Raw genomic sequence first — 25310 nt, forward strand, 5'->3', positions numbered from 1 at the left:
TTGTGTGTTGGCTAGCATAGTGCGAAAAACGGGACTATGTGACGCTGATCACGGCGGCTCTTTATATATTTTTTGCAGTTGACTTTTTGCTGCAAGCACTAACGAAGATTCTAACCGAATGTTCGCGTTAGCTGACTTGCAATACATGCATGCATGCTCGCTGTTATTTATTTGGGCTGGCAAGACAGGCTATTATAAACTATATGCAACCTCTGCTGCATGCCAGGTACACACGCTGTATTATTCCTCCTGTAGATTTGATTTCTGTCAATTTGGCCATGGCCTATGGCAGACTTTTGGTTGAATTCTAGAACCAAGAAGCATGTTGGGCGCTAACTCAAATTACCATCAGACAACCACACCGATCCAGGTCCGTGCTGGCAGCCCCACTATCGCATCTACTTGTCAGACACGGAAATTGAGTCGGTGCCATCCGTTGCCAACAGTGCCGAACCCAGCGTAATCACCAAGGTGGATGACAAGCGTGCAAAGAGCACTGCGATCAAGGCAGCCCGCCCGCGGTCGATGCCAATATGACGGATCTCAAGTTTGTCGATGAAGATGCTATCGACTATGTACAGGTGCACACAGGTTTTCTGAACAAGAAGCCAATTGCCATGGAGGAGATCAATGAGTTTGTGGCCGGCATCGACCTAAACAAAATATTGCTGATTCTCGAGTGTGGCAGCGTTATCTTCGGATACATGCGCGAGGTGTCATGGCCGATGCGCTTCCTAGACAAAATCAACTGGTTGCGGGCGCATACTTTTTGCGCGGGCCACCTTGAGTCCGAGTTTCTGCCACCGGTGCAGACCCTCGTCGACTTGGTGGCATACCCGCAGTGGAATCAGGCAATCTTTGATAAGCACAGGGCACAGGCGTATTTGCATGCGTCGCTGCTCGTGCCTTTGGTACTGACAGCCATGTTTTTTTAAGCTTTTCATTTCTTTATTCTCTTTCATCTGCAATTTTCCCATAGCTATTTCGAATTTTTGATATTAAAGTAACTCAGACATACACCACAATCCACATATAAATCTCTCAAGGTATCAATGCACGTATAATAAAGCGTGTTGCTGGTGTAATCGGTTGCTTCATTTGCCCAATTTCGTTTTCTGGTGGATTATCCTCCACTACTATATCCGGATTTAAGTATATCTAATCTAATTTAATAGCCATTTTATATTTACTTTGGTTATCACAATGCGGGGCATGGTTACTTGTGCATTGCTGATGGCCATGATAAAGAGAGACAGCACTGATGGGGCTTCGAGAGATAAAGTTGTTAATGGTAGGTAGAGGCAGTAAAGTTACCTGGGCATCAACAAATGGCTTGATATGTCCCTATAATTGTTGTCCCATGGATGGCCGCGGTAGCCGTATTGAAAATTGTGGATATTGTCTACTTGTAGAGTATGCAGGTTTCTGTTACAGCACTTGTCACCTACGACCATTGCTCAGAGACTTTGGATTACGTCTCGAGGTATCCATGGTAAGCGTAGGTGTTGACATTCGGGCAACGCCATACCTTCGCCACCATGTGTAGATCCAAATCCCCACCTGTATAAACTTTGTGGGCCGGAACGGCTCCATCCTCCCTTTTTTCTCCTCAGCAAAATTTCAGTCATATTCATTCCGTAAAGCTCATAACTACCGTACTCTCTGAAGGTTAACAGTAGGGAGTGAAATTGAGCTGAGTAGCCACTGCTTTTATCAGGAGTGCTAATATGTGAAGTCTGTGGGAAGCTGTTGTTAGAGACTGTGACGTATGAGAACACCAGTGCGGGCTAGGACGCAAGTTTTCACTGTGCTGACATTGCTGTAAATAATTTGCATGATAATAGCAGGTCAACACGTCTGATTGATCGCCATACTGTGGGAAAGCGATCCCAGATCAGAATATATTGTTAGCTGACCAGCCTTTGCGGTGCTGGTAGTAACAAATGAAACTATTAAACTGCATTTGCTATCTGAGGGAAAAAAGACACTCCAGTCTACCTGGCATGACCTGCGATGGCTTAGTGGAGTGATGGGCGATTGAAGCGATTGGAATCAATGGAGGCGGGCCATTCGTATAATTTTCATTTCTCTAAATAACAAATTGTTCTCCAAAGCTTGCACAATAGCAGGCTATAAAAAAGCCGGACACTCTGTTGCTCTCTTCTCTGCTCGTATCTCACCATTTTACTACTTTTGTATTCCCATTGAGCCCGAAACTGTGTGAACTATGCCTGACGCAGAAGACAGCGGGCAGAAGACTTCGACCTCGCTCACCAGCCAGCCAGTACTTATCAAGGACCCAAAATCGCGGGACAGCGCACAAAGCAAATCCCACAGCCTAGCCTTCAATACCCAATACCACCCTCCGCCGCCATCAGGCTACACCTGCAAAATCTGCAATATCGGCGGTCACTGGATTCAGAGCTGCCCAGACAGACATCGTAAGGCACAGTCCAAGAAGTTTGATAAACAAGACTGCTGGTTCTGTTTGCCCCGTTCCCAGGCCGACCAGAACTTGGTTGTTGCTATCGCTGAAAAGACATACCTTGCATTGGCCAAGGGCCCGCTGGTCATCGGCCCAGAAAGCGTACCAAATGGCGAGCCGGTTGCGTGGGAGCAAGGGCAGGTTAGTCCGATTCCTGGCGGCGGCCATGTCATGATATTGCCTATAAAGCATACGCCCAGCATGCGCGCCATCTTATCCATCGATAAGCAGACCGTGATGAAGGACGAAATCAAGAAGTGGACGCAGTCGCTGACTGATTTGTATGCCGACTATGGCTGCGTGCCGCTAATTTACGAGGTCTACCGCTATTTACCACGCCAGCATGCTGCGATGCATTTTATTCCTTTGCCCAAATCCAAGGTCGACAAGGTCTGGTCGTCTCTGGTGGCTATGGCCCGCGAGAGCCATCTGCATATCCAGAGCCACTACCCGCGCAGCAACAGGTCAGGCTATGTGTGGGTAAACACGCCTACTCTCGATGATAACTATGCATGCCTTGAAATTCCTACTTGGGATAGCCACTTCAGTTTGCAGTTCGGACGGCAGCTGGCTGCCCGCATCCTTGGGATTCATGGCAGATATGACTGGAGGGCATGCACTGTTCCCAGCGACCAGGAGGCTCGCCAGCAGGATCATTTAAAGAGGTATTTGCAAAGTACGACCCTGTAAGCAAGAACTGTTAGTAGCATTGTCACTTCATTTACCGCAAAATTTTACTCTCTATTGATCTTTTCAAACTTATGTCCTAGCAAGCCATTTCGTACGAACTGAAAATAGTTTCAAGGAAAAGCACAGTTGCGTAATGCTAGTGTGCACTTTTACTCCTGCAAATCAGGCCTGAAGATGAACTTGTACAACAAAAGCGTGTTGTAGGTCCAAAGCACACGGCGGGTGGTGTAGGGCAAAAAAAATAAATAATAAGAAACGAATAGCGAAAGATACCTTATATATGATTATGTGTGTAACTTTCGTGTAGCACAGATTCCGAATAAGCTGTCAAGCGATGGTATCTTAATCCAGAAATATGCGAACGTTGTGAGCGTATCAGCAATAGAAAGTGGCAGAGTCAAGGAATATATATATATATATTGATGAAGAAAGCTAAAGAGAAGTAGGAAGGGAGAGGCGAGCGAAAAGGTTTTATACCATCGCTCAGGTGGCACAGACAAAAAGAAGAAGAAAGAAAAGAACAACAGGATGAAAAACTATGTAGTTCACAGTAATCGGATCTTGAAATTCTAACAGATAATGCACTCATCCTCGTCATCATCCTCGTCCTCGTCCTCGTCATCGTCATCATCATCGTCATCATCCTCACTATCACCCTTGTACTTTGACTTGCCATTGTCATTAGCCACATGTTTGGAATGACTGTGCTGTTTGCCTTTCCTGCTCTTAGAGCGTGTCTTCTTTGCATCTCCCAACCCAGCGGATCCATTTTTTGCCACGGATCCCTTGCCATGGGCTGCTGATCTGCCATTGCAGCCACAGGTGCTCTGCTGCTGGTTATCCGCGGCGTTGTTTGCGTTCGGCGTGTTCGACATGGCTGAGGTTTCTAGAAAAAGGAGGTAGCTTTGTGTAAATTTCAAGATCTAGCGGCGTCTCGAAGAAAATGCAACAGACATGTACAGCATAAAGTGGTGTGGTAGGAGCCTGCTAGGAAACCGAAGCGTTTTGTAGTTGCGAGAGAAGAGAAAGGGAGGCAAAAACATTTTAAAAGTAGGCTTCTATTTTTGGCACGCTGGGACATGCCCTGTAACACCCGCGGTAACAGCCTCAGCATTAGTCAGGAAAGAAAAATCAAGCGCCAAATTGCGGAGGTTGCGGCCTTGCATCGGCTCCTGACGATTGCCAGAGTCACCTTATTTGCAGACATCAACTTTTGCAGCCTGCTGCAAGCTATATGCGCTTCTTGATTGTTACACACGATGCCATGGCTATGCACAGCCATTCAAGCAAGGCCCTCTGAGACAGCTGGCTACAGATCCCCAGCACTCAGCTCTCGTTCAACCCGGACAGTGAGGACAAGCCTGACAATAAGCTTGCTTTCATCCCGCTTCGCCCTACCTCTTATTCTCCCGATGTCACCCGCCTTAGCTTCTGCATTAGTGGCCCTGCTTGTTCACCACTGCGCTTCAAATTAGAAGTTCATAGTCACACCTGTTGACCATGGATATGAATGGTTATCGGGCATGTATGGAAAGCTAGCAGTCTGTCTGAGACTTTATACATGTGCGTCTCCGCCATGCCCATGGTAGCGCAGGGGGACTCCAGACCCCGAATGCCAGCAGCACCAGCACTCAAGTCCAGTGTGTTGACATTCGGGCAACGCCATGCCCTTCGCCACCATGTGCAGATCCAAATCCCTACCTGTATAAACATTGTGGGCCAGAACGGCCCCATCCCCCTTTTTCTCCTCAGCAAAACTTCCAGTTATGTTCATTCCATAAAGCTCATAACTACTGGACTCTCTGAAGGTTAACGACTTGTTCTCTTGTTTAGCTTGCTTTCTCGTGTAACTACGATCAAGCTACCAACCGCGGACTTCTCGCATGAATATAATACAGCACTGAACTAGGCGACGCTAAACGGGAAGTTCTCTGGAAAGGGCACGTCTATGGCACTGGAGAGATTGAAGGAGGACATGAACGGTATGTTTGAAGGGCTATGTGTCGTGGATGACAGGGACAAGTTTGGACTCGCCAATGAAATGATGCCAGCCGAGCTACTTGACGCTTGATCATCATACAGAACGAGGTGCAGTGCAGGGACCACAGCGGGAGAATTGAAATTGCAGAACTCGTTCTCTGCGCTCCAAGAGTACCTGGAATCGCGCTATGAAGTTTCGGTCGACATAGTGGTTCCACTGCAGGCGGGCATCAAGAATGATGCTCTGCTAGCAAACAATTACATCCTATACTTGCCGATTGTTATGCGAACACCAACCATGTGCAGCTCAGACAAGACGCTTGTCAGTCTTAAAGCGGCAGTACTGCGCGAATTGCAGTTCACATGCCAGTCCAATAACAACAACGGTAGTCATACAACAGCACTGAACGCCGAGGCACCAAAGAGATCCACACGATCGCTTATATAGTCACTTAGCAGCTCGGAGTATCAGAATTAGATTTTCCTCATTTCATTGTTCTATCTTCTCTTTATATTTTGCTACCCAGTCCAATACTGGACCGGATCCTTCTTGTCTTTCTTCTATATTTTTCCACTTGCTTAGTGCCTTTCTGCACTCTCTCACACTTTCCGAATATATATCTATCTTCGGGTGTTTCAGCCCGCTCTACAATTTTACTTGTATCGCTTGTAACCTTCTGACACGGAGAACACGTGCCGAGTAAACTAATTGTGACCTAGATCAAATATATATCATTTAGTCTATGAACCGTCAGCAGCTGCCGCCATTGTCTCAATAACGAATGAGTTGTTGTCCTGTATATTGTCGTACCCAGGAGGGAGGTCGTCATCTGCAAACCCAGTTCCACCAATGTTGAGTCTATCTGGCCGCAGGTTGTTGTCTTCCGAAAACGGGTTCAGGTCACGCTGGTGCTTGTGCTCCTTCCACTTTTTATACCACAGCAGCACAAGAACTGCAATGAGAAGTGTCGCAAGCGGAGTAGCAGCACCTACAGCAATGGCTGTCGATTTTTGGAAGCCCAGGCTTCTTATCCGACACTGGGGGTGTTGGACTTGAAGAGTCAGTTTCTACCAATATAATACCAGAACCTTCCTCAGCTGAATCAGATGGTTCTGATTCTAATCCAGAGAATTCGCTGCCTTGGCGTATTTTAAACCCAATATTAAGCAAAGCATACAAAGACACAGGCCTGAGCTGCACGTAGCATATACGCACGTTTGTGTGTACATGCCACGATAAAGCATGTTCACTGGGCACTTCCAGGAAAGCCTTTGCGCCAGTGAAAACGCTCTAGGATGGCCGTACGTGTCAATCTTGCTGATGACTACTTTGGTCTGCGACCAGATCCGTATCCCATCATCGTCCAAGCGGTCCATAAATAGGTTTCTACCAAACTGTGGAAGGCAGCCATAAGAAATGAATCTGGCAGGGTGTTTTGTTGGATATCAGCTGCAAACATGTACGGTATATCAGCCTTAACATATGCTTCAGAATGCATCTTGAATACCGCCGAACATGTCGGTTTTACAGTTGTCTCGTGACACAATTCGAGTTCATGGTTGGTATAGATAAACCGGAGCAGAAGCACGGAAAAGATCTCTAGCAGGGCAGATCCATTTGAAGATTGATAAATAATGTTGTAGACAGGTTGCCCACAGCACGCGCCAAACAATTACTCAGCACAAACATTCGCTATATTGAGGTTTCGTTCATTTGAAGTTGCCTGTTGCCAGGCTGCCGGGCTGATCTTGTACCCGCATATCACGCATGGAAATCCAGAATAACGATCTATGGATCAGGCAGGTGCCGCTATCAATATGCTGTTGCTGTGTCAGTAATTGAAATACGCTCTGGAAAACAAGTGGTATGCATGATACAGAACACTGACAAGGCTACTGTTGAGATGGCAAACCAAGTACAGAGTTCCACTGCGTTGTCTCTGGAATAGTCTACTAGCACAAATAGTGGATTGAGCTTTTTGTCAATACCAGCCTCCAATGCCCTATGTCAGTAAATAAGGGTGCAATTACTCTGAGGTCCTGACCAGGACTCATCCCCTTCCAAACAACTACGCCTCACTCAGATGGTAGAGTGAAAAGTTACAGTGCCAGTGAAGCCGCTCTTACAGCCCACTGGTTTGAATGACCAGACCCCGCCTCTGACCACTGCCACATGAGCCATCGGCCATGCATGTTTTTCTACTACTGTCCTGTCCAGAATGTTCTTTTTCCCATCATGAAAGAACATCAATGGCGACGGGACCTGCACCAGGGCGGGAAAACAGTGCATGCTCGGCATTTTCCCCGTGTCAGGAAACCAGCAAATGATAGCGTCACAGGTACTTACGGTAAGGTACTCGCCTGCTCCCAATCCAGACCGTGCGCACTAGCCGGGGTGTGCGACAATTACACAGTGCAAATCATCTGCGTCACCTGGGCTGGCGGCTTGGGTTCTGCACGTCATTCGCTGCGTTCGGAATTTTTTTTGACAGAAATCTATTCTCGAAGCGTGTACCTTGCCAGTGATTGCGGCCTGTAGCCAACTGCAATGCGCTGTCCACTCGCCTATTTGGGGCGAGTGCAGCTTCTTTGCTTTCTGCTTGCTATATGCAGCTGGTCGCATCTGGCTTGGCTGCGCGTCCATTGGCCAGCAGTGTCGCTAGCATGCTCTTCGTCCCTCAACATTCGCCTTTCAGACAGGTCGCACACTATTCTGCAATGCGCTACGCGATTGGCATGGCAGGCCAGAAAGCTCTGGTATTCTTTGCACTGCAGTACTGGGAAGGTACACAGGTTGGCCTGCTGAATGGGGGGGGGGAGCGGGTTATTGCCAGCCCTGAGCAATAACAGGACATCGTATAAAAGACGTGCACCCCACCACTGGTGGGGTCCTCATTCAAACATCGCTTGGCATTTTCTCCGCTAGTTTCTACTCTTTTCTGCGAGCCAAATAATAGGCCGCTCCCTCATACAAAAAGTGCTTGGTAGAGCCTGTCCCCTAAAACACCCGTTGCAAAGCTACTATCCCCTCAGAAACACATCATCAGAGCCGTCATTATGCTCTTCAGAAAGAATATCAGCCCGCTCCTGGCACTCGCCGCCATCAGCCTGGTATCCCTGCATACTGCTGCCGCAGCCACCGCTGGACCGCGCCAGCTTTTGCTTCGCCATTCTGTTGGTGACCACGACCACGACCACGACCACGACCACGACCACGACCATCACGAAGAGACCGACTGCTATGCGTCAGGCGTTGACGACTGGAACTCTGGCATGCACATTGCTGCCATTTTCATCATCCTTGCCGCCGGCGGCCTAGGCTCGATGCTGCCCGTCATCAGCCACTACATGCCTGGCCTGCGCGTCTCACCGAGCATCCTGACCATGGGCAAGTTCCTGGGAACTGGCGTCATCATTTCGACCGCGCTCATCCACATGCTGCCGGCCGGTTCGGACAGCCTCGGTAACCCGTGCGTCGGCAGCCGCATGGGCAACTACAGCGGCTGGCCGGGCGTGCTGGTGATCATGGCCATCTTTGCTATGCATCTGATGGAGTTCCTGCTATCCAACCACGCGATGGAGGGTCACTCACACAGCCACGGGCTTCCGGACGATCTTGCCAACTCTGCAGAGCCCGAGACAATGAACCTTGAGTCGCAGACCTTGGCGCAACAGCACCGCGACTACAACGACAGCTCCAACGCTACTACCATCAGCGACGCTGATCGGAAGCCTGACGCTGTGCTGCCAGTACGCAACTCCATTGGTTTTGACGCTGTGGATAACAGCGCTAACTGCGATGCAGTAGCCGTCCACACGCACCACAATCACGTCCATGGCCTGTCATTTATCCAAGATAGCGACTCCATCAAGGCACGCAAACTTCGCATTTCCACCTACATCCTCGAGCTCGGTATTTGCCTGCACTCGGTCATCATTGGCGTCACTCTGTCGGTGGCAGTGGGAGCTGAGTTTAAGACCCTACTTATTGCCATTGCGTTCCACCAGTTCTGCGAAGGTCTGGCGCTGGGTAGTCGTCTGGCACAGATAAAATACGCTCGCCACTCGTTCATCCGCGCCTTTATCAGCGCTGCCATGTTCATGCTCATTACTCCCATTGGCATGTGCATCGGTATCGGTGTCCGCTACTCGTACGCGCCCAACTCGCCTTCGTCGCTGATCACCATGGGTGTGCTCGACTGCCTCTCGGCAGGCATCCTGATCTACAGCGGTCTGGTCAATCTGCTTGCTGAAGAGTTTGGCACCCTCGAGTTCCGCAGCTACAAGCGGGGCATGAAGGCTGCCTGCTTCATTGCCATGTTTGTGGGCGCGGCCATCATGGCAGTCATTGGCAAGTGGGCCTAAACACGCGGCTGGGCTAGCAGTGTCCCTTGAATATAATTATTCCATTCTATTGCTCTTTAACAATTTTAATAATCCAAACATATCATTGCCAGATGTGCAAAGATCCGTCGATGTACGCTTGAGACATGCGGTTTAGCCATTGCATGCTTGTGATCACGTGCAATAATATCATATTTAATCACTGAGTGGTGATCAGAGCAGTATTAGCTCCTGTTCGCGTTTCTGGCATTTTTCGCGTTGCAGTCGCGTAGAGCGCTCTTTTCAGGAACTACACTTTACTTTTACGCTTTCTAATTAGCAGCACCCTTCACAATGGAGAACGGAGCCTCAGCAGCAGAGCAGAGCGTAGCGGCACTTATGGATGTTGCGGATGAGACGCAGCCCGAAACCACGGACTCTGGCGATGCACTGGGACTAGGTACCTCGACGCTAGGGGCAGCGATCCAGAGCACAAACCAGAGGCTGTTTGACCCGCTAGCACAGATGATGGACTCGGACGCAGATTCAGAAAGCGATGATGAGCCGCTGCCGAAGCCTGCGGCTCTACCCAGTGCTCCAGAGAGCAGGTTGCACCTGGAGTCCTCGCTGCTGGGCACTGCAGCCAAGGCACCGGAGCGATCGTCCAGCAATCTGCAGCAGCATGTCGAAGACGAGTCTCAGGAACTGGGCGCCACTATGAAGCCAGCACCGGTTGTGCCTAAGCTGGAGTTTAAGCAGACGGACTTTGCGCTCCGCAAGCAGAGTATCGTTGCGCGGCTAACGGCCAAGGGTGCAATTTCATCGCGGCGTGCCGTGTCTGACGACTCGGACGGGAGCTCAAGCGACAGTGACGAGGAGCTGAGTGCAAATGCCAGAGTGGAGATGGACGACTCAGAGTCCGAGCCTGAGCTAGGCGAGGCCAAAAAGAAGCAGAAGGGGCCTAAGAAGCCCAAAGCAGGTTCAATTGATAGCTCCCCGCCGAAACAGCGGGCAGCATCCAAGGCAGCGATATTAAAAATGCACCAGGAGACCGAGCGCCTAGTTCGCGAAACCCAGGTGCACATCGACCCGACAGAGTTCACCAAGCGCCTGCAGCTCTCAGATTTTTTCACCCGCTTCGACTCTGAAAAGGCGGACGCGGCTTCACGCAAGCAGCGCAAACAAGACGCATTGGAGAGCAAACAGAGGTTGCGGTTCTCGGCCGACTCGGATGATGAAGTCGAGATCGAGATCGTGGGACCCAAGCAGCAGATACTAGCACATGGCGCACGCAGCTCGCGCCTGTTTGCCTGCGCGCAGAAGAAAAAGGAGGAGGAAAAGAAGGAGCAGGACAGGCTGGCGACTATTTTGCGGTACGGGTCGCAGCCCATGCATGTGTCGGGGGCATTGCCTGCGGCCAAGAAGGCCGACGGGCCGCTTGCACTGCGGTCACTGAATAGCGCTCTGCTCGAGGCTGTGCATAAACAAGACATGGGGCGTAAGCGCAAGGACAAGAGGCATGGCGAGGACAGCTCGCAGGTCATTGAAGATGATGAGGATGAAGATATGGCGATGGAGGACAATGGTGTGGAAATCGGCGACGAAGATGTGGCAATGGGGGAGGACGGTGGGTCTGATGCTGACGAGCCGCAGCCGAGAACTGGCTCGCGCAAAGTGGTTATATCTGACGACGAGGATGATGCGGTTGAGGAAAGCAAGCCCGTTGGCGTTTCCAAGCCCAAACCTGCGGAATACCCCCAGAGCAAGGCCAGGTTCCTAGGAATGTTCAAGATGCCAGCAAAGAAGCCAGCAGCGCCTCCAGCGGCCAAGCCTGAGGAGGCGCGTGTCGAGAGTTCGCCAACATCCGATGACCCGCAGGTTCTGCCATCGCAGGATCTGTCATATATTTTCTCCGGAGACCATGGGCTGCAAACCGACACTCAGGACTCGCTGCTTTTGACGCCCAGTGCCGGGACACAGCAGGCAGCACAACAGGCCACGCAACCGACAACACAGCTGACGCAGCAAGGAACACAGCCGACACAGCTGCTCCAGCAGTCGATGGATCCGCTCGGCCTGCTTAACAGCTCACTGCTGGCTGGTGACTCGCAAATGTCGGTGGGGATCCCGGCTCTGGGCGATGGTATGCCAACACAGATGACGCAGTCGCTGCAGCCAACGATTCCAGACTGCGAGGATTCGCAGAGTTCAGACATCCCAACGCTGGTCCGACAGGCGTTGCAACTGGAGCTGTCTGATGATGACGGGGATGACAGGCCAGAAACGGCAGCCGAAGCATCACCCGCACGGGCTGAAGAGCCAGGAGACCAACATCCAGGGATAGCCGACGAGTCCGACGGATCCCAGCCACGTCCCCGTGGTCGCCTGTTGCAGCGCCGCGCACAGCTCGACGAGAAGAAGAAGAAAAAGATGGGCAGGCTCGAGAGATCCGAGTTCCTTGAGGACGAGGCCGAAGAGGGCGAGAGCTCTGATTCTGACAATGATGGCCAGCGCACGATCCGGCACCGCAAGTTCGACTGGGGCAATGATTCCCAGGCCAACATACCTTCGGACTCTGAGAACGAGTTCCACGAGCTGGACAGCGACGAAGAAGCCGAAACAGCTGCTGGCCGACCCCTTGATCAACAACGAGGACATGTCTGATGAAGAGGGTGACGAGGCGATCCGTGAGCTGCATCGGCAGCGGGCCATGGAAGACGACGAGAAGGTGATCCAGGAGCTCGCCAAGGATATCGCCACAGGCAATTTAAGGAATCGTGGTCGCGCACGCAACCTCTTGGGTCTCGATGAGGAGGACTACAACGACCGACAGTCGAGGCAGGAGCGTATGGAGGAGCGCGCACGGCTCAGAAGAAAGCTCATGGCGAAGGAGATCCACGACACGAATCTGGCTGCTATTGCAAAGAACCCAGAGACTGCGGCATTTGCCAACGCTGCACTGATGCGGCCACCCACACAGTCCACTAGAGGCAACTCGTCTCAGGCACCAGCCGGTGACGACGACGGCGACGATGACGATGACGACGATCTGCTGAATGATGAGATGCTGGATCTCGAGGAGGAAATCGATGAGAACTCGGTAGCTGCTGCTGTTCAGCAGCAGCTATCAAGACCGCGCATGCGCGTCGAGAGCGACGATGACGACAATGGGTCTTCAGACAACGACAGCAGCAAACAGGGCAGCATGGGTGTGCGGCTAGCGGACGGGAGTGGGTTCTTGACACGGATGAACAGCTCGCAGACCAGCTCGAACGGCCTGGTCGGACTGGCCGATGATGGTCTTGACACGCCATTATCTGTGGAGAGCCTGATTGTGCGGCGCAAGACATTGAACAGCAAGTCGACGCTGTTGCCGCCGGGTCCTGGCTCGCTTCTCAAGCGGCCTGGTGCTTCGCTGCTCCAGTCGCCGATGGCCAAGCGGTACAATGCAATGAAAAAGTAGGAATGAATTTGCAGTTTTTTCGTTGAGGACTGATAGACTAGTTTGAAACCTATGGCAGCAGCTGGAGACTTGGAAAGGGGAGGTGGGGCACAAGAGCTTAGGCTAGATACACATAACAGAAGACAAGGACGCGGTTACAGGATGCGGACGACCAGCTCCGGGTTGAGCGCAGTCAGAACGCCGGCCAGCTGGTCGATGTTGTCGTGGTCCTCGCGGTTGATGGAGCGGAACGCCAGCTCCTCGAGATCCGGGAACAGGCCCAGGAACTCGGTGAAGTCGGCCGAGTGCAGATCCGGGTGGTATCCAGTAATGGTGGCCGACAGCAGCGAGTGGTTCTTGCCGGCAAACGCCTCCTTGAACTTCTTCTTCTCCTCTTCCCATCCGCTGCCCTCCAGGTTGTGGGCGACGTTTGGGTTGAACCTTCCCGTGTCGATGTGCAGGTTGTTGGGCTTGCCGGCAGCTGGGCTCTTCGCCCCAGCAGCGCTGGGTGGCAAGGCAAACTGGTCAGGCAGCTGGAACTCGAGCTGCTCGACACCCGGCATAAACGCCAGGATCTTGAGCACCGACACAAAGTCCATCTGGATGCACGGCACAGCAAACAGCTTGAGGTCGGGGCGGGCAGCCAAGGGCGGCTTGGCCATGGCCAGGGCAATCTGGTCGCCGAGCGCATACGGCTTCTTGCCCTTGAGTCTCAGCATCGAGCGCACCTCAAAGTGCCGCAGCGACTGCAGCTGCGTGGCCAGCTTGACCAAGGTCGCAGCGCTCAGGCCGTCCGGGTACTCCTCGCCAGCCTCGAATCCGGGCGCAGGCAGAATGGCCAGGATCTCCAGGTTGGGCATAAACTTGAGCAGCAATGGCGCATGGTGGTCGCTGAAGAACGGCAGCTGCAGGCGCTTGAGCGCAGTCCACCGCGAGTCCCACAGCTGGCCAAACTTCTCGCCCATCGGCAGCGTGTTGTCCAGCGCCGGCGAGTGCTCGATGATCAGGCTGGTCAGGTCGGGGAAGCGGGCGGCGGAAATCGGCAAGCCCGTCAGCTCGTCGTACAGCGACGCCATCTTCAAGTGCAGGTGCTGCAGCCCTTTGCCGAGCTCCAGGCGGCCGGGCGAGTACTGCAGCTGGGTGGTTGGCAGCCCCAATGCATTCCGGTCAATGCAGTTCAGAATCGCCCGGATGTGCTTCAGGCGGCAGTTGACGATTGTCAGGGTGCGTGGCGCCAGCACAGGCGTGGCCAGCGCCAGCGTCAGGTACTTGTACTTTGTATAGGTCTCGGCCTTATTCATCGAGTCCATCGACATCACCACGTGCTCCAGGTACCGGCACCGGTGCTCGTAGAACTGCTGCACGGCGGGCGTCGGCGACAGCAGCTCGGGCACCTGCGCGATAATGTCAGTCGCCTGGTTGCGCTCCTGCACAGTCTTGAGCTTGTGGATTGAAAACACCTCCAGCCGCGCCGGCAGCATCTGCCACACGCGGTAGTCGACAAGGTTCGGGAACATGTCCGACTCGCACAGGATCTTGTGCCAGGAGATGCTGAACCGGTTCGGCTCCGGCTCCCACGTGCTGTACTCGAGCGACACATGCGTCACTGCCGGCCACCCGAGGTTCAGGCACGCCGTGATATCCGCGCCATACGGCGACTCGACTGGCAGATTCCACACCGACAGCATGGTGATGTGCTCGCGGTACAGCTCGTGCTGCTGCCGCACCGAGTTGAACCCGCCAAAATTCATCCAGTAGCCGACTTCGAATACCGGCACGCAGTTCTCGACGAAGATTTCGGGCACCGGCGGCAGGCTCGCGATGTCCTTGGCTACATTGAACGACAGGTTCTTGTCGCGCAGTAGCGAGGTGTGCCGGAACAGCCGCGCCTGCACCTGCGACCCTTCGTCCTGCTTGCCGGGCCCGTCCTCTTGCGGCGATGGCATCGCGTAGCTGACACGGGTGGCCCGGTCTGGCACCTGGCTGTTTCCTGCCTGCTGCTGCTGTTGCTCCTGCTGCTGATTAGCAGTCTCGTAGGTATACTCATCTGGCGCCGCGGGCATGGCGTAGGTGGAGGCCTGTGGATACTCGGACATGATTTATATATACGTAGCCACCCAGAGATGTGGATATGGATAAAGGCTGTGAGGGAAATAATAGTAGAGAAAAGGTGAGCAGCGGAGGCAAAAGGGACAAGCTGCCAGGTCTACCTCTTGAATAAATATTGCCCCGCCGCGCAGAAGCAAGAATACAAAAACGGGGGCTGTCAGCGACGCGAGGTGCAGAAAAATCAGCACGAAATGCGCTGTTGTTTTTCTGTTCTTTAGCGTGACAATCGAGGTCGACACTTGCAGGGACATGCATGTCAGCAATGTATTTTTAGCCCACCGCTTTTTAAACCGCGATAGCTACACTGAGAGATTAGCCCAGAACCAGGCCACGCCAATAATAGCTTGAGCAGTCTGCAGGCTCACAGCCGGTGTGGGCTACCGACTGCCGACTGCTCTTTGCTGGCCAGCACCGAGCTGCGCGACCTCTGCGGCGTAGCCGCCAGCGACTGGGCGCCAGGAATGCGCATGGCGACGTTGGTCTCAACAGGCGCATCAGTCAGATACAGCCTCAGCTTCTCGTCGGGTACCTCGAGGTGCGACATCTGCTCGCTCATCTCGACAGCTGCCAGGCGCACCATGTACTCCAGCAGGCTCAAGATGCACTTCCGCCACTCTTGCGCCAGGAATTCGACTGGCCGCGCCAGGTCTGCATACTCCAAGTCCTGCGACCCCACTATTGGGCCGCTGTTTACATCAGCACCTGCCCCAATGCTGCACGATGACTCGAGAGCATCGCCTAGGGCGTCGATCTTTTCCGATGACGACGCTGGCGACGGCTCGGCAGAGTCGTCCTCAGAGTCGCTGTCGCTGTCGCTCTCCGAGCCGTCAGGTGCATCGTCGGCCTCGTCCAGCACCTCCAGCGCGTACCACTTGTCAACCTGCGACTCTCGGATGGTCTGTGCGTCTTCTTCACCTTCGTCGCCCTCACCATCGTAATTTCTGCCTGCTCCGGTCTGGAAATGCACCACCAGCACTGGCGAGTTCGACTCCTCGATGTTGAGCAGCGAGCCCGCCGACGTATAATGCATGTTGGCAATGCTGTCCAGTCGCATGCGCATGACTCGCCCAGGCTTCACCATGCTGCCGCCGCCAGAGCAACCTTGTCGCTGGCTTCCTCGTCCTCGTGGTACCTGCCGTCATTCAGATCCTCAATGATCCGCAGCTCGTACTGCAGCGCATCAGCCGCCTCCTTGTCATCGGCCGGCACCCGCCACAGCTCCGCCTGGCACTTTGCATATTCCTCCTTCCACGTGAAGTCGTTCCGTGTCTTTGGTCTCACGGAGCCCACAAACAGGCTATACAGCCTCAGTGAAAACGGCTCACCCACCAGAACCTCCTTCTTCGCCCTGTTCGCCTCAAACCGGCCCGTTGTCCGCGACAACAGTACTGATGCCTGCATCAGCCGCCCCGGTGACACGCCTGCTGGCATCGCTCCGCCCAAGTGCGCTCCCGATGTCGTCAGCGCCAAATTCAGCAGCGGCACAGCCTCCTCAATCTTAGCCAGCAAGCTATTCAAGTCACTCATGATGCTCTGACTTAGCTCCGCCCGCTTTGCTCCTGCCGCTTCCAGCCTTTCTAGCTTTTCGCTAAACCTCACAATATCCGCCGCAGCCCATGCGTCAGCTGCAAAACGCTCGTCATCGTCGAGTGCCCGCGCGCTGCGATGATCTCGATCAGGTCGATGGCTGGCGTCACAATGCGCAGCTTGGAGGCAAAGCGGGAGCGTAGTTGATCCAGTTCGGATGGCCCCTTGGAGGAGAGCTCCGGCAGGCTCTTGACGTATTCGGTGACGCGCTTCATAGCGATCGAACTGGCAGCACCGAATGCTGCCTTGCCGACCAGCTTGACGGTTTGCATAGCAAGGCTGGAAAAGAGTTCGTCCATTTGGGGTGGTTGAATTGGGGTGTTAGAGTACAGGAAATGTCGTGCATTAGGACAGCAAGGACCGAAGCGGCTGCATCGCGAACCAGCACTAGCCGGCTTGTCGTAAACAAAGCAGATGCTGTGATCAAAATCACTCTGGGTGCGACTCAGATCTATCACGCCTTTGTTGCTTTCGCGCTGCTTGTGTCTCTAGCCCCTGCTTCCTATTTTTGCTTTTCATTTACGTTCCAATGGCTACCAGCCGCGCAATTACCGAGGCAGTAGAGCAGCTGCTAGACAGCGACCTGTGCGACTCTGCGCTGCAGCTGGCCGAGCTTGAATGCACGCCGCGCCTGGCCGACCCTGCTCTGCCAATAGCCGAGCGGCTGCAGTTGCTCGATACTCTCAGCAAAAGCCAGCAAAGCAACAGGCACTATCGCCGGGCGTTAATGACCCTGACAAAGTTTGTCTCAGGCCCCGCCCGTGCCCAACTGTCCCGCGACCAGCTCGAAAGCGTGGCGCGCGACATCGCCAATATCCGCTGGCAGCTGAAGGAGTACGACATGTGCCTTGCGCAGCTGCGTCAGATCCCCACAAAGCACAGGCGTGTGCAAGACATTGCACGAATGGCAAAATGTGCGGCACTAGTGAATAGCCCGGATGCAGCAGACCTGCACGAAGCGCTGCTGGAAGCCCAGCCGAATGCCGTCGAGGCGTATGCATATCTGAATTCGGCGAGGGGGACTGCTGAGCGGCCAACACCATATATGGCTGATGGCAATGCGTACCATGATGTGAAGAGCCTGACGGTTGCAAACAGCCTGGTTGCAAGGCTTGCCTATGCGGAGGCGATCAAGGAGTTCCAAAAGATGCTGAGGAGACACCGGGACTCAGCACCGCTCCTGGCTCAGCAGGCAACCTGCCACTATATGCTGAACGATGTGAGGAAGGCGCGGGCACTGTACGAGAAGGCGCTGCTGGTGGATCCATCGCTGATGCTCGAGATGGGAACATATTCGGACCTGCTGCAGTCGTGCGACCAAGACGCGTACTCCGTGTACCAGCTCGGCACCGAGTTGCTCAAGACCGACGAGACACGGCCCGAGGGCTGGGTGGCCATGGCACGGTATCTGATGATGGCTGGCCAAATGCAAGAGGCGCTGGCAATTGTGTGGAAGGCGCAGACGCTGGCTCCCGATTCAGCCGATGCATTCTACGCCGAAGGAGCCATCCAAATGGCATCGGAGTGCTCCGAAGAAGCTGCCGAGGCGTATCTGAAAGCACACAGCCTGAAGCGCAGTGCTCTGACATACCGCGGTATAATGGATGCGTATTTGCAGTGTGGGCGGTACAAGGACGCGTTTGTTGTCGCCAAGGAAGCGGCAGAGCTGATGCCGAACCATGCAGGCACCCTGGCCATGATCGGTCGAGTCCTGTCACACAGCCCCGAGAGCTACGACAGGGCTGTTGCTCTGCTGAAGTCGGCGCTTCAGATTGACCGGCGATGTGCCGGTGCTGTCGAAGCGCTAGCATCGCTGTACGGGTCGACTGGGCAGCACTCCGAAGCCATTGCCATGATGGAAAAGTTTCTGCCCGAGAATGAGTCCGACGCACTGTACACAGTGTACGCCGACATCCTGACGCTGGCCAACGAGCTGCCGAGAGCAGCGGAAAACTATGCGGTGGCACTGGATATGAATCCAAACAACGAACGAGCACGGATTGGGCTAGACCGTGTGGACCGCTTGATGCATCCAGATACAGAGAGGACCCAAGAGGAGCTTGATGATGAGATTGGCGAGCCGATCGACGAGCCTTTGCCGCCGAGCGACCAGGACGATATGATGCTGGCCATGATGCGCGAGGAGCATGGGCTCGCCACTCGGCCGCAGTTTTACCGATAGCGATATGCTGTAGCCGGTGCACCCCATATGTCTGTGAGTGGTCACTACAGAGGGCATTGCTTACGCTTGTAATATATGATGGAGATGGCTTCGACATTTCGTCTTGCTGCTACTATAATGCCAGAGCCATATCTTTACCAATACCATATCTCGGATAATGCTATTCAGACGCAGTGCCTGGCCAGCGGCTCGCCCGAGGAAGATGGCAATTTTTACAAGTCTGTCAAATGGTCGCCCGATGGGACATCGCTGGCCGCGCATACCGAGGATAACGCATTACACATATACAACGTCTGCGATATAGTGGATAGCATTGCGCAGGGCAGCGTTTCGGCAGATACAGAGTGCCGACAGATATCGCCAGCCGCTGCAATCCCACATGCCGAACGCTTCATTGATTTCTCGTGGTACCCGTACATGCACCACGCCACACCGTCTACCTGCTGCCTTGTGGAATCAACACGCGACCACCCACTGCACTTGCGCGACACCAACTACGGGTCTGTACGCGCACACTACGCGGCCTACGACTCGAAGGAGGTTCTAATGACCGCCAACTGCACACTATTCTCGCCTGACGGTAGCCGCATATACGCCGGATATCAAAGGAGCATCGGAGTGTTTGATACTCAACGCGCCGGATTGCCCATCTCCCTGGATAGCACCTCGCCAACACGACGCAGCAAAGACGGGGTGCGCGGGATAATCTCCTGCCTTGCCTTTTCGCCGACGTCGCAAGTGCTTGCATGCGGGTCGTTCAGCGGCCAGATAAGCCTGCGCTCTGCAGACTCCACCACAGCTTCTGTATGGCCTGTGCCAGCTGAATATGCCGGCCAGGGTGTTGCCCATCTGCAGTGGTCGCCTAACGGCATGCTTTTTGTGGGCAGCGCCGCGGCAGTCACGACATATTGTTGCCTGGGACGTGCGGGATTTGCGTGGGCCCTACGCGGTCGTTGAACGCCCGGCAACGACACAGCAGAGGATGGCGTTTGACTTTGACACCATGGGCAGGTTCCTTGTTGCTGGACAGATGGATGGCTCGCTGGCATTCCATGACATATGTGGGCTGGACAGCGCCGAGGACAGGGGCGTGGCAAGGGTTCCGGCCCATGACGACTTGGTTGCTGGGGTTGCATGCCATCCACACTACGCACTGCTGGCGACGGCTGCGGGCCAGCGCAGGTTTTCCGACTATGGTGACGACGAGGCTGCGGCGGCGGGGCGCAGCGTGTGCTCGCCCAGCCTCAAACTTTGGTCGCTGGGCGCCCAGTATTTTGAGCGCGAAATCCAGGCTTAAAATATTTTCCAGCTAGACTCTCTCCTCTCGTTTCTCGTTTCTCGTTTGTTACTATAGCTCCCTCCTTTACATTCTGCTCCTTGCAAGACTTGCAGCCCTCATTTCGTCGCAATTATGACCGTGGAAAGCGTTACAGAGGTACAGAGAAGGATGCCAGCAAAGCCCCTGTCTTCACAGCTCTCTAGACAGCCAAGGGCGCATACTGGAGTCGCACAGTAACACGCTGGTTGAAATTTGCATGCATTTCACAGTCGCTAAGAGCCAGCTTTCGCCCTGTAGCCAATGCCTCCAAATGACCTGACGCGGCTTAGCCAGTTCATGGCCGACTGCATGAGCATAGGTGCCTTGAAGGTAAGACAGCGACATGCTGTTGTTTTCCAGCAGCCCCTGCTAGTCGCGGGTCAGCTGAGAGACCAAGCACTGGCAGCTTATTGCGGTGTATTTTGTCTGCTTGTAGGGCTTTGCACATTTTACAATGTATATTCGCAGCCGCGAGGAGGTCATAATGCGTATCTACCGCCGCGATGGGGTGTCCAAGCAGACTAAACCGCCAGTCTCGAGCCTAACCATATGCGATTACGTGTAAGTGCATGCCAGGCATGAGCTGCGTGATATGCGGTGGCACTGAATGCCTACCCTGATAGCAAAACCCTAATGCCTATCCTATCCCGGAAAACTCTAATTGTAGCGACAAGATCCAGGCCACCGATGAGACAAAGCAAATGTGAGTTGCCCCAGGCACATTGGGTGCTGCATGAGCTGCATGAACCTATCCCCTCCCAAAATGAGATGCATGCATTTGCGTGCGAGTCAATATCCCGCAACAATGTGTTTTTGCTCAATGTGCTCACCCACAGGGGATGTATCTGTAGGATGAATGAGGCCAAGAAAGACATGGAGCAGCCGTTTGACATGTCAGACAAAAAACCTCGAGGACGATAAGGACGGGATCAGCTTCATGCTTGCCGGTTACCCGCGGTACCGGTGTCCGTATGTCTGGCCCAAGACGGACCACGAATCGCTCCTACATACTGGCCGCAACCAGCGCCTGGGGCGCGACCTGCCGCTGAAGATGGAGACGGTTGAGACGTGGCGGGTGTTTGACATCCGGCCCTGGGATATTTTGGTAGAGCTCATAGTTACTGCGGTGAACCCACCCCCGGAGAACCCGTTCCTGGTGGACCACGACTACTTCGATGCACTGCCAATTGAGGAACGTGTGGTAGTGACTGGCGCGATGCTGGAGTTCCAGCGCCGGATCTACCTGAGACACTACTACTCAGCAAACATGGTGTTGGATGACATCAAAGAAGCTGCAGCATAGGCACTTCCGCGACATCAACACACTGCGCGAGTACCAGCAGTCTATGTCATTCCGTGAAACAAAGTCGTGAGCTAATAGCGGCGCACATGTCTAATACACTGTTGTTATTACATTTGTTCCCAAAAGTGTGGCCGATGTAAATGATCTGTGGTATTTACTCCTGGATGCCTTTGACAGCAAACGACAAAGATACCCCATCGATTAAATGGTTCATTCCTGCCACTGTTCCCTCGACAGCTTGCTGCCGCTGCACGCTCAAGTTCGTTTCTGCAACATGTGGTGCATGTTGCAAGACGCTTCCATATGTGACAGCGTTCTGTTTATCAGAAGTGGATGTGGCGTCATGCTGCGGAGTGGCAATCAGCTTTGAGATCATACTCTGCAGCTCAGCACTGCTCATCTGGCTCAGATCCAGTCGCACCGGCTTTGGTGAACACACGGTCCGTGAGCATGGTGGGGTCTTCTCGTTGGCATTGTCGACTTCATCCACACGGTTGGACAAAAGACTTGACAACAACTGCTCTGACCACTCGAAATTGTGCCGATTTTGCTGTTGCTGTGGCCGCTGCTGTTGTTGCGAGCTATCAGCCACGGTCGACTCAACGCCAGAGACAAGGCCATGGAGGAGCATATCGATATCGGCCTGCTGGAATTGACACGTTGCTAGGTGTGTTCGAGGCGGACTGTTGGTTTGGCGCTTTGGTGACTGAGTGATCCCAGCGTCTGGAAGTTGCTCCTGAGACATTCGAGGACGAGCATCGTATGCTGTTCGAAGTGTCATTCAACTGTTGCAGATGGGCAAAGCGAGATGTAGGTTCGCCCAACCGCTCTATTGGCCCAGCAACCTCTGCACTCCACTGAATTTGTAACCGGATGGTTGGTTGCTGGCCTGTGATACGGGTTGCTCATTGCTCATCTCTGTAGCATGCTTAGGTGCAGGGTCAATGACGATACCCTCAGATTCGGGTGCGCTGGCCTGGCTATGCCATGGCTCTACGCTAAAACTGCCTAGCTGCGTTTCCAGTGTTCCACATCTGGTGACTTGCGCCGTTGTAGGAGTCGAACAAGAATTGGCGCGGCGGCCCATCGGACGCATCAACCGACATTCTTCTGAAATCCATGTCTCTCGACTGTTGCTGCTGCTGGTGTGGATCCCGACAAGTGCATTGACCATCGAAATCGCCGGTCCATTTGCCCGGGGATTGGCCTGCTCCAACGTCCGGTAATGGTCGCTCTCAACCATCTTGAGATCTGGTGGGCTATAGGTGGTCTGTTTGATCACGTCATTGAAGAACCCGTGCAGCTTGCTGTACATATACGTGAACCCCACATATGAACTGCAACGAGGCACGATCCATGGGTCTGGGTCATTCTCGTGCTCAATCAGCAGCTCCGAGTCGCCATCCTCGCTGATACCGCTGGCTTGTTGGCTGCAGCCGCTGTTTCTTGCGCAGGTTAAACACATGGTGCAGCACCGTGATAGTAGCACTATTAAAATGGTAGTACTGGTCAGCCGCAACAAGCATCTTCAGGTGGACTTCAAGGTCGCGCCTCGACTGCTCGGCAATCGCGCTATCGTCGCACAATGCGCATTGACATGGATGGAAGGCCCTTGAACAGACCAGATTCCAACATGCGGGCCCCAATACTCAGCAGACAAAGACTCCATTGCCCAGCGAATAACGTCAGCTTGCTTATGCGCTGCCTCAATGCACACCGCTTTGGCTCGCTGAATCATCTCGGGACTGATCTTTTCGTAGGTGTATGACGGCATTCGGAGCGATACAGGATGATCTTGGCACCGTAGTACATGATGTGCAGGTCAAAGTAAATTGAGTAGATGTTAGTTGTGCCACTAGCACCGTCGCCCAGGTTTGCGTAGCCGCTGAGCAGCCATTCCGTACGCGGCGGGAACTCCAAGTACGGAACGAAGCGCCCGCGGATGGACTCCAGCTCCTTGTCGAGTGCATCGAAAGTGGCGCGGCGGGACAGATCCGACGGACGCACAGGTCTCCTTCTGCGATTCGCAAACTCGGCAATGCGCCCGCCAATCCGGTACATCTCAACGACCATCCACCAGTAGTCGGGGATCTGTGCAGGCAACTCGTTCTCATCTGGAATTATGCCCATTATCCAGTTGTAGTCGCGGCTCGGCAGATTGACTACGATATCGTCATCGTGCACGGTTGCTGGCCGTGATGCGACGATTACCGACACTCGCTCTCCACAATAAACATACCACCATAGCCTCCGGCGCCATTCAGCTTCAGCCCAGCAGCGCGAGCTGCCGTTGGAGTTCTCGTTAAAATCCTCCTCATCAATTAAATGCAGGCGGCATCGCTGGGCAAGCCGTGTAGCCATCCCTATAATTTGAACCCCCGAGCTGAAAAGGACATTAGCAGACTGCACCATATGCAAGATGACGGGGCATTATAAAGCGCATACATGAAGATACAATTGTCAAAGCCGTAATAGTGGCCAGATGCCTTCTACTGTCGCCATTGTTGGTCACGAACAGAAACTGCATAATTGATATTGGCTGTCATGGCGCAAAATGTGCAATTTTTTTAGAGACAGATGTTGCACCAAGACATGAACACTGCACATGACACGATGAAAACATGTTAGCTTGCTTGCTCGTCTTAATGTTAGCACTACCATTGATATAGCAGTATTTTGCTTACCATTGTATGTCCACGCCGATTCGCCACGTCCACAACCCCACTCATATGTCGACAACATCATAAGACATTCAACCACATTAGGGCTAGGTCGATCGACCAGGCCGGAGATGAGCTCGGCCGATCGCTCGGCAAAAGCACGGCCCGCATTGTATTTGGGCGAGCACACGAATTCAGGGCGACTGCTGAAACGCGCCCCCAGAGCAATGATTGCACAGATGGTAAATTCAGGTAGCTCTCCCGAGCGAAAGCGTTCAATTTGCAGCCTCATTGTGGTCGGGGCGCCATCGGCGTGACTTGCTTGACCACAAATCCTATCATCTCCTCAATGATGTCTGGCGAAGGCAGCTTGAGAGCTGGGCGTTGGCTGCATGGCTCGTGCGGAATTCTCTGATCGACGGGCAGGTAGATTTGCGCACTGTTCTGGACGAGGGGCGAAGTGCGGCCCTGTGTCACATCCATTGCCAAGCTGGTAGGGAGAATCCGCTCGATGAGCGGTTGCAGAATCCGCTCCATACACTTGATGCGCTGCTCCAGGTTGCCAACAGCACTGCGACGTCTGCGTCTCTTGCGGACCAGTGGGCTGTAGTGGCAAGCCAGCCTCATATTCTTGCATTGCCAGCACAGGGCTTCGTGCTATCGCACTTTATTTTCTTGCGCCGGCAGCTGTCACATGCCTGCAGTAAGCGCTGCTGCTTGCGGGATTCGGCGTCGTCATGCTCATCCAGCTCGTCGCTGCCATTATCAATAACACTCTCGCTGTACTGCTGCCTAATGTCAGCGTCTGGGTCCTCGGACGAGATCATGAGCGACGATGGTGTGACTTTGTGACTAACCATTTGCATTCGTTCGCGCAGTGGCTGGCTTGTCGTTTCAATTGTAACAAAATGGCAAAGAAATAGTAGGAAGAGTATGCAAAATGTGTAGCGATAATGTGTGATAACGTATGCTTTTGCTGGCTAAGAGAAAGAACGAGAGAAAGAAAGCGCTAATGGCAGAGTGGACAGCATGTCTCGTAGAAAATGGATGAAGATTGGTTGATATGGACCAAGGGGGAAAGGGAAAACGCATGCTCCGGATCGCCAGAGTGACGCTGCCGAAGCTTCTTTGGCACGTCGCTAGATCCCATGCAATAAAGCCCGCACGGCCAAAGATAAAATATTGCTTTTGCTCCATATTCAGATCGTGGATTTTGTTGGATTCCACCAAT

The 25310-nt window shown here is 53.5% G+C and overlaps 5 protein-coding genes across 5 annotated transcripts; 3 read left to right on the forward strand and 2 right to left on the reverse strand.

The window, feature by feature from the left end:
• Positions 1–3349: 3349 nt before the first annotated feature.
• On the forward strand, positions 3350–3696 carry DL89DRAFT_272992 (uncharacterized protein; the record flags this gene model as incomplete). Its single annotated transcript, XM_040889027.1, has 2 exons — positions 3350–3357; positions 3439–3696. 2 exons carry the CDS (start codon positions 3350–3352, stop codon positions 3596–3598), a joined length of 168 nt encoding a protein of 55 aa, XP_040739073.1. The 3' UTR covers positions 3599–3696.
• Positions 3574–4193, reverse strand: DL89DRAFT_272993 (uncharacterized protein). Its single transcript, XM_040889028.1, has one exon. It carries the CDS (start codon positions 4048–4050, stop codon positions 3745–3747), a length of 306 nt encoding a protein of 101 aa, XP_040739074.1. The 5' UTR covers positions 4051–4193; the 3' UTR covers positions 3574–3744.
• Positions 4194–5896: 1703 nt separating this feature from the next.
• DL89DRAFT_263056 (uncharacterized protein) lies at positions 5897–6400 on the reverse strand (the record flags this gene model as incomplete). Its single annotated transcript, XM_040885884.1, has 3 exons — positions 5897–6108; positions 6149–6345; positions 6372–6400. The coding sequence occupies 3 exons, from the start codon at positions 6398–6400 to the stop codon at positions 5897–5899; spliced, it is 438 nt and encodes a 145-aa protein (XP_040739075.1).
• Positions 6401–18915: 12515 nt separating this feature from the next.
• DL89DRAFT_298042 (WD40 repeat-like protein) lies at positions 18916–20095 on the forward strand (the record flags this gene model as incomplete). Its single annotated transcript, XM_040890772.1, has 2 exons — positions 18916–19536; positions 19598–20095. 2 exons carry the CDS (start codon positions 18916–18918, stop codon positions 20093–20095), a joined length of 1119 nt encoding a protein of 372 aa, XP_040739076.1.
• Positions 20096–20570: 475 nt separating this feature from the next.
• On the forward strand, positions 20571–21489 carry DL89DRAFT_298043 (uncharacterized protein; the record flags this gene model as incomplete). Its single annotated transcript, XM_040890773.1, has 3 exons — positions 20571–20648; positions 21015–21386; positions 21415–21489. 3 exons carry the CDS (start codon positions 20571–20573, stop codon positions 21487–21489), a joined length of 525 nt encoding a protein of 174 aa, XP_040739077.1.
• Positions 21490–25310: the final 3821 nt, after the last annotated feature.

Source organism: Linderina pennispora (genome assembly GCF_002104995.1).
Source record: "Linderina pennispora strain ATCC 12442 chromosome Unknown DL89scaffold_152, whole genome shotgun sequence".
NCBI lineage: Eukaryota > Fungi > Kickxellomycota > Kickxellomycetes > Kickxellales > Kickxellaceae > Linderina > Linderina pennispora.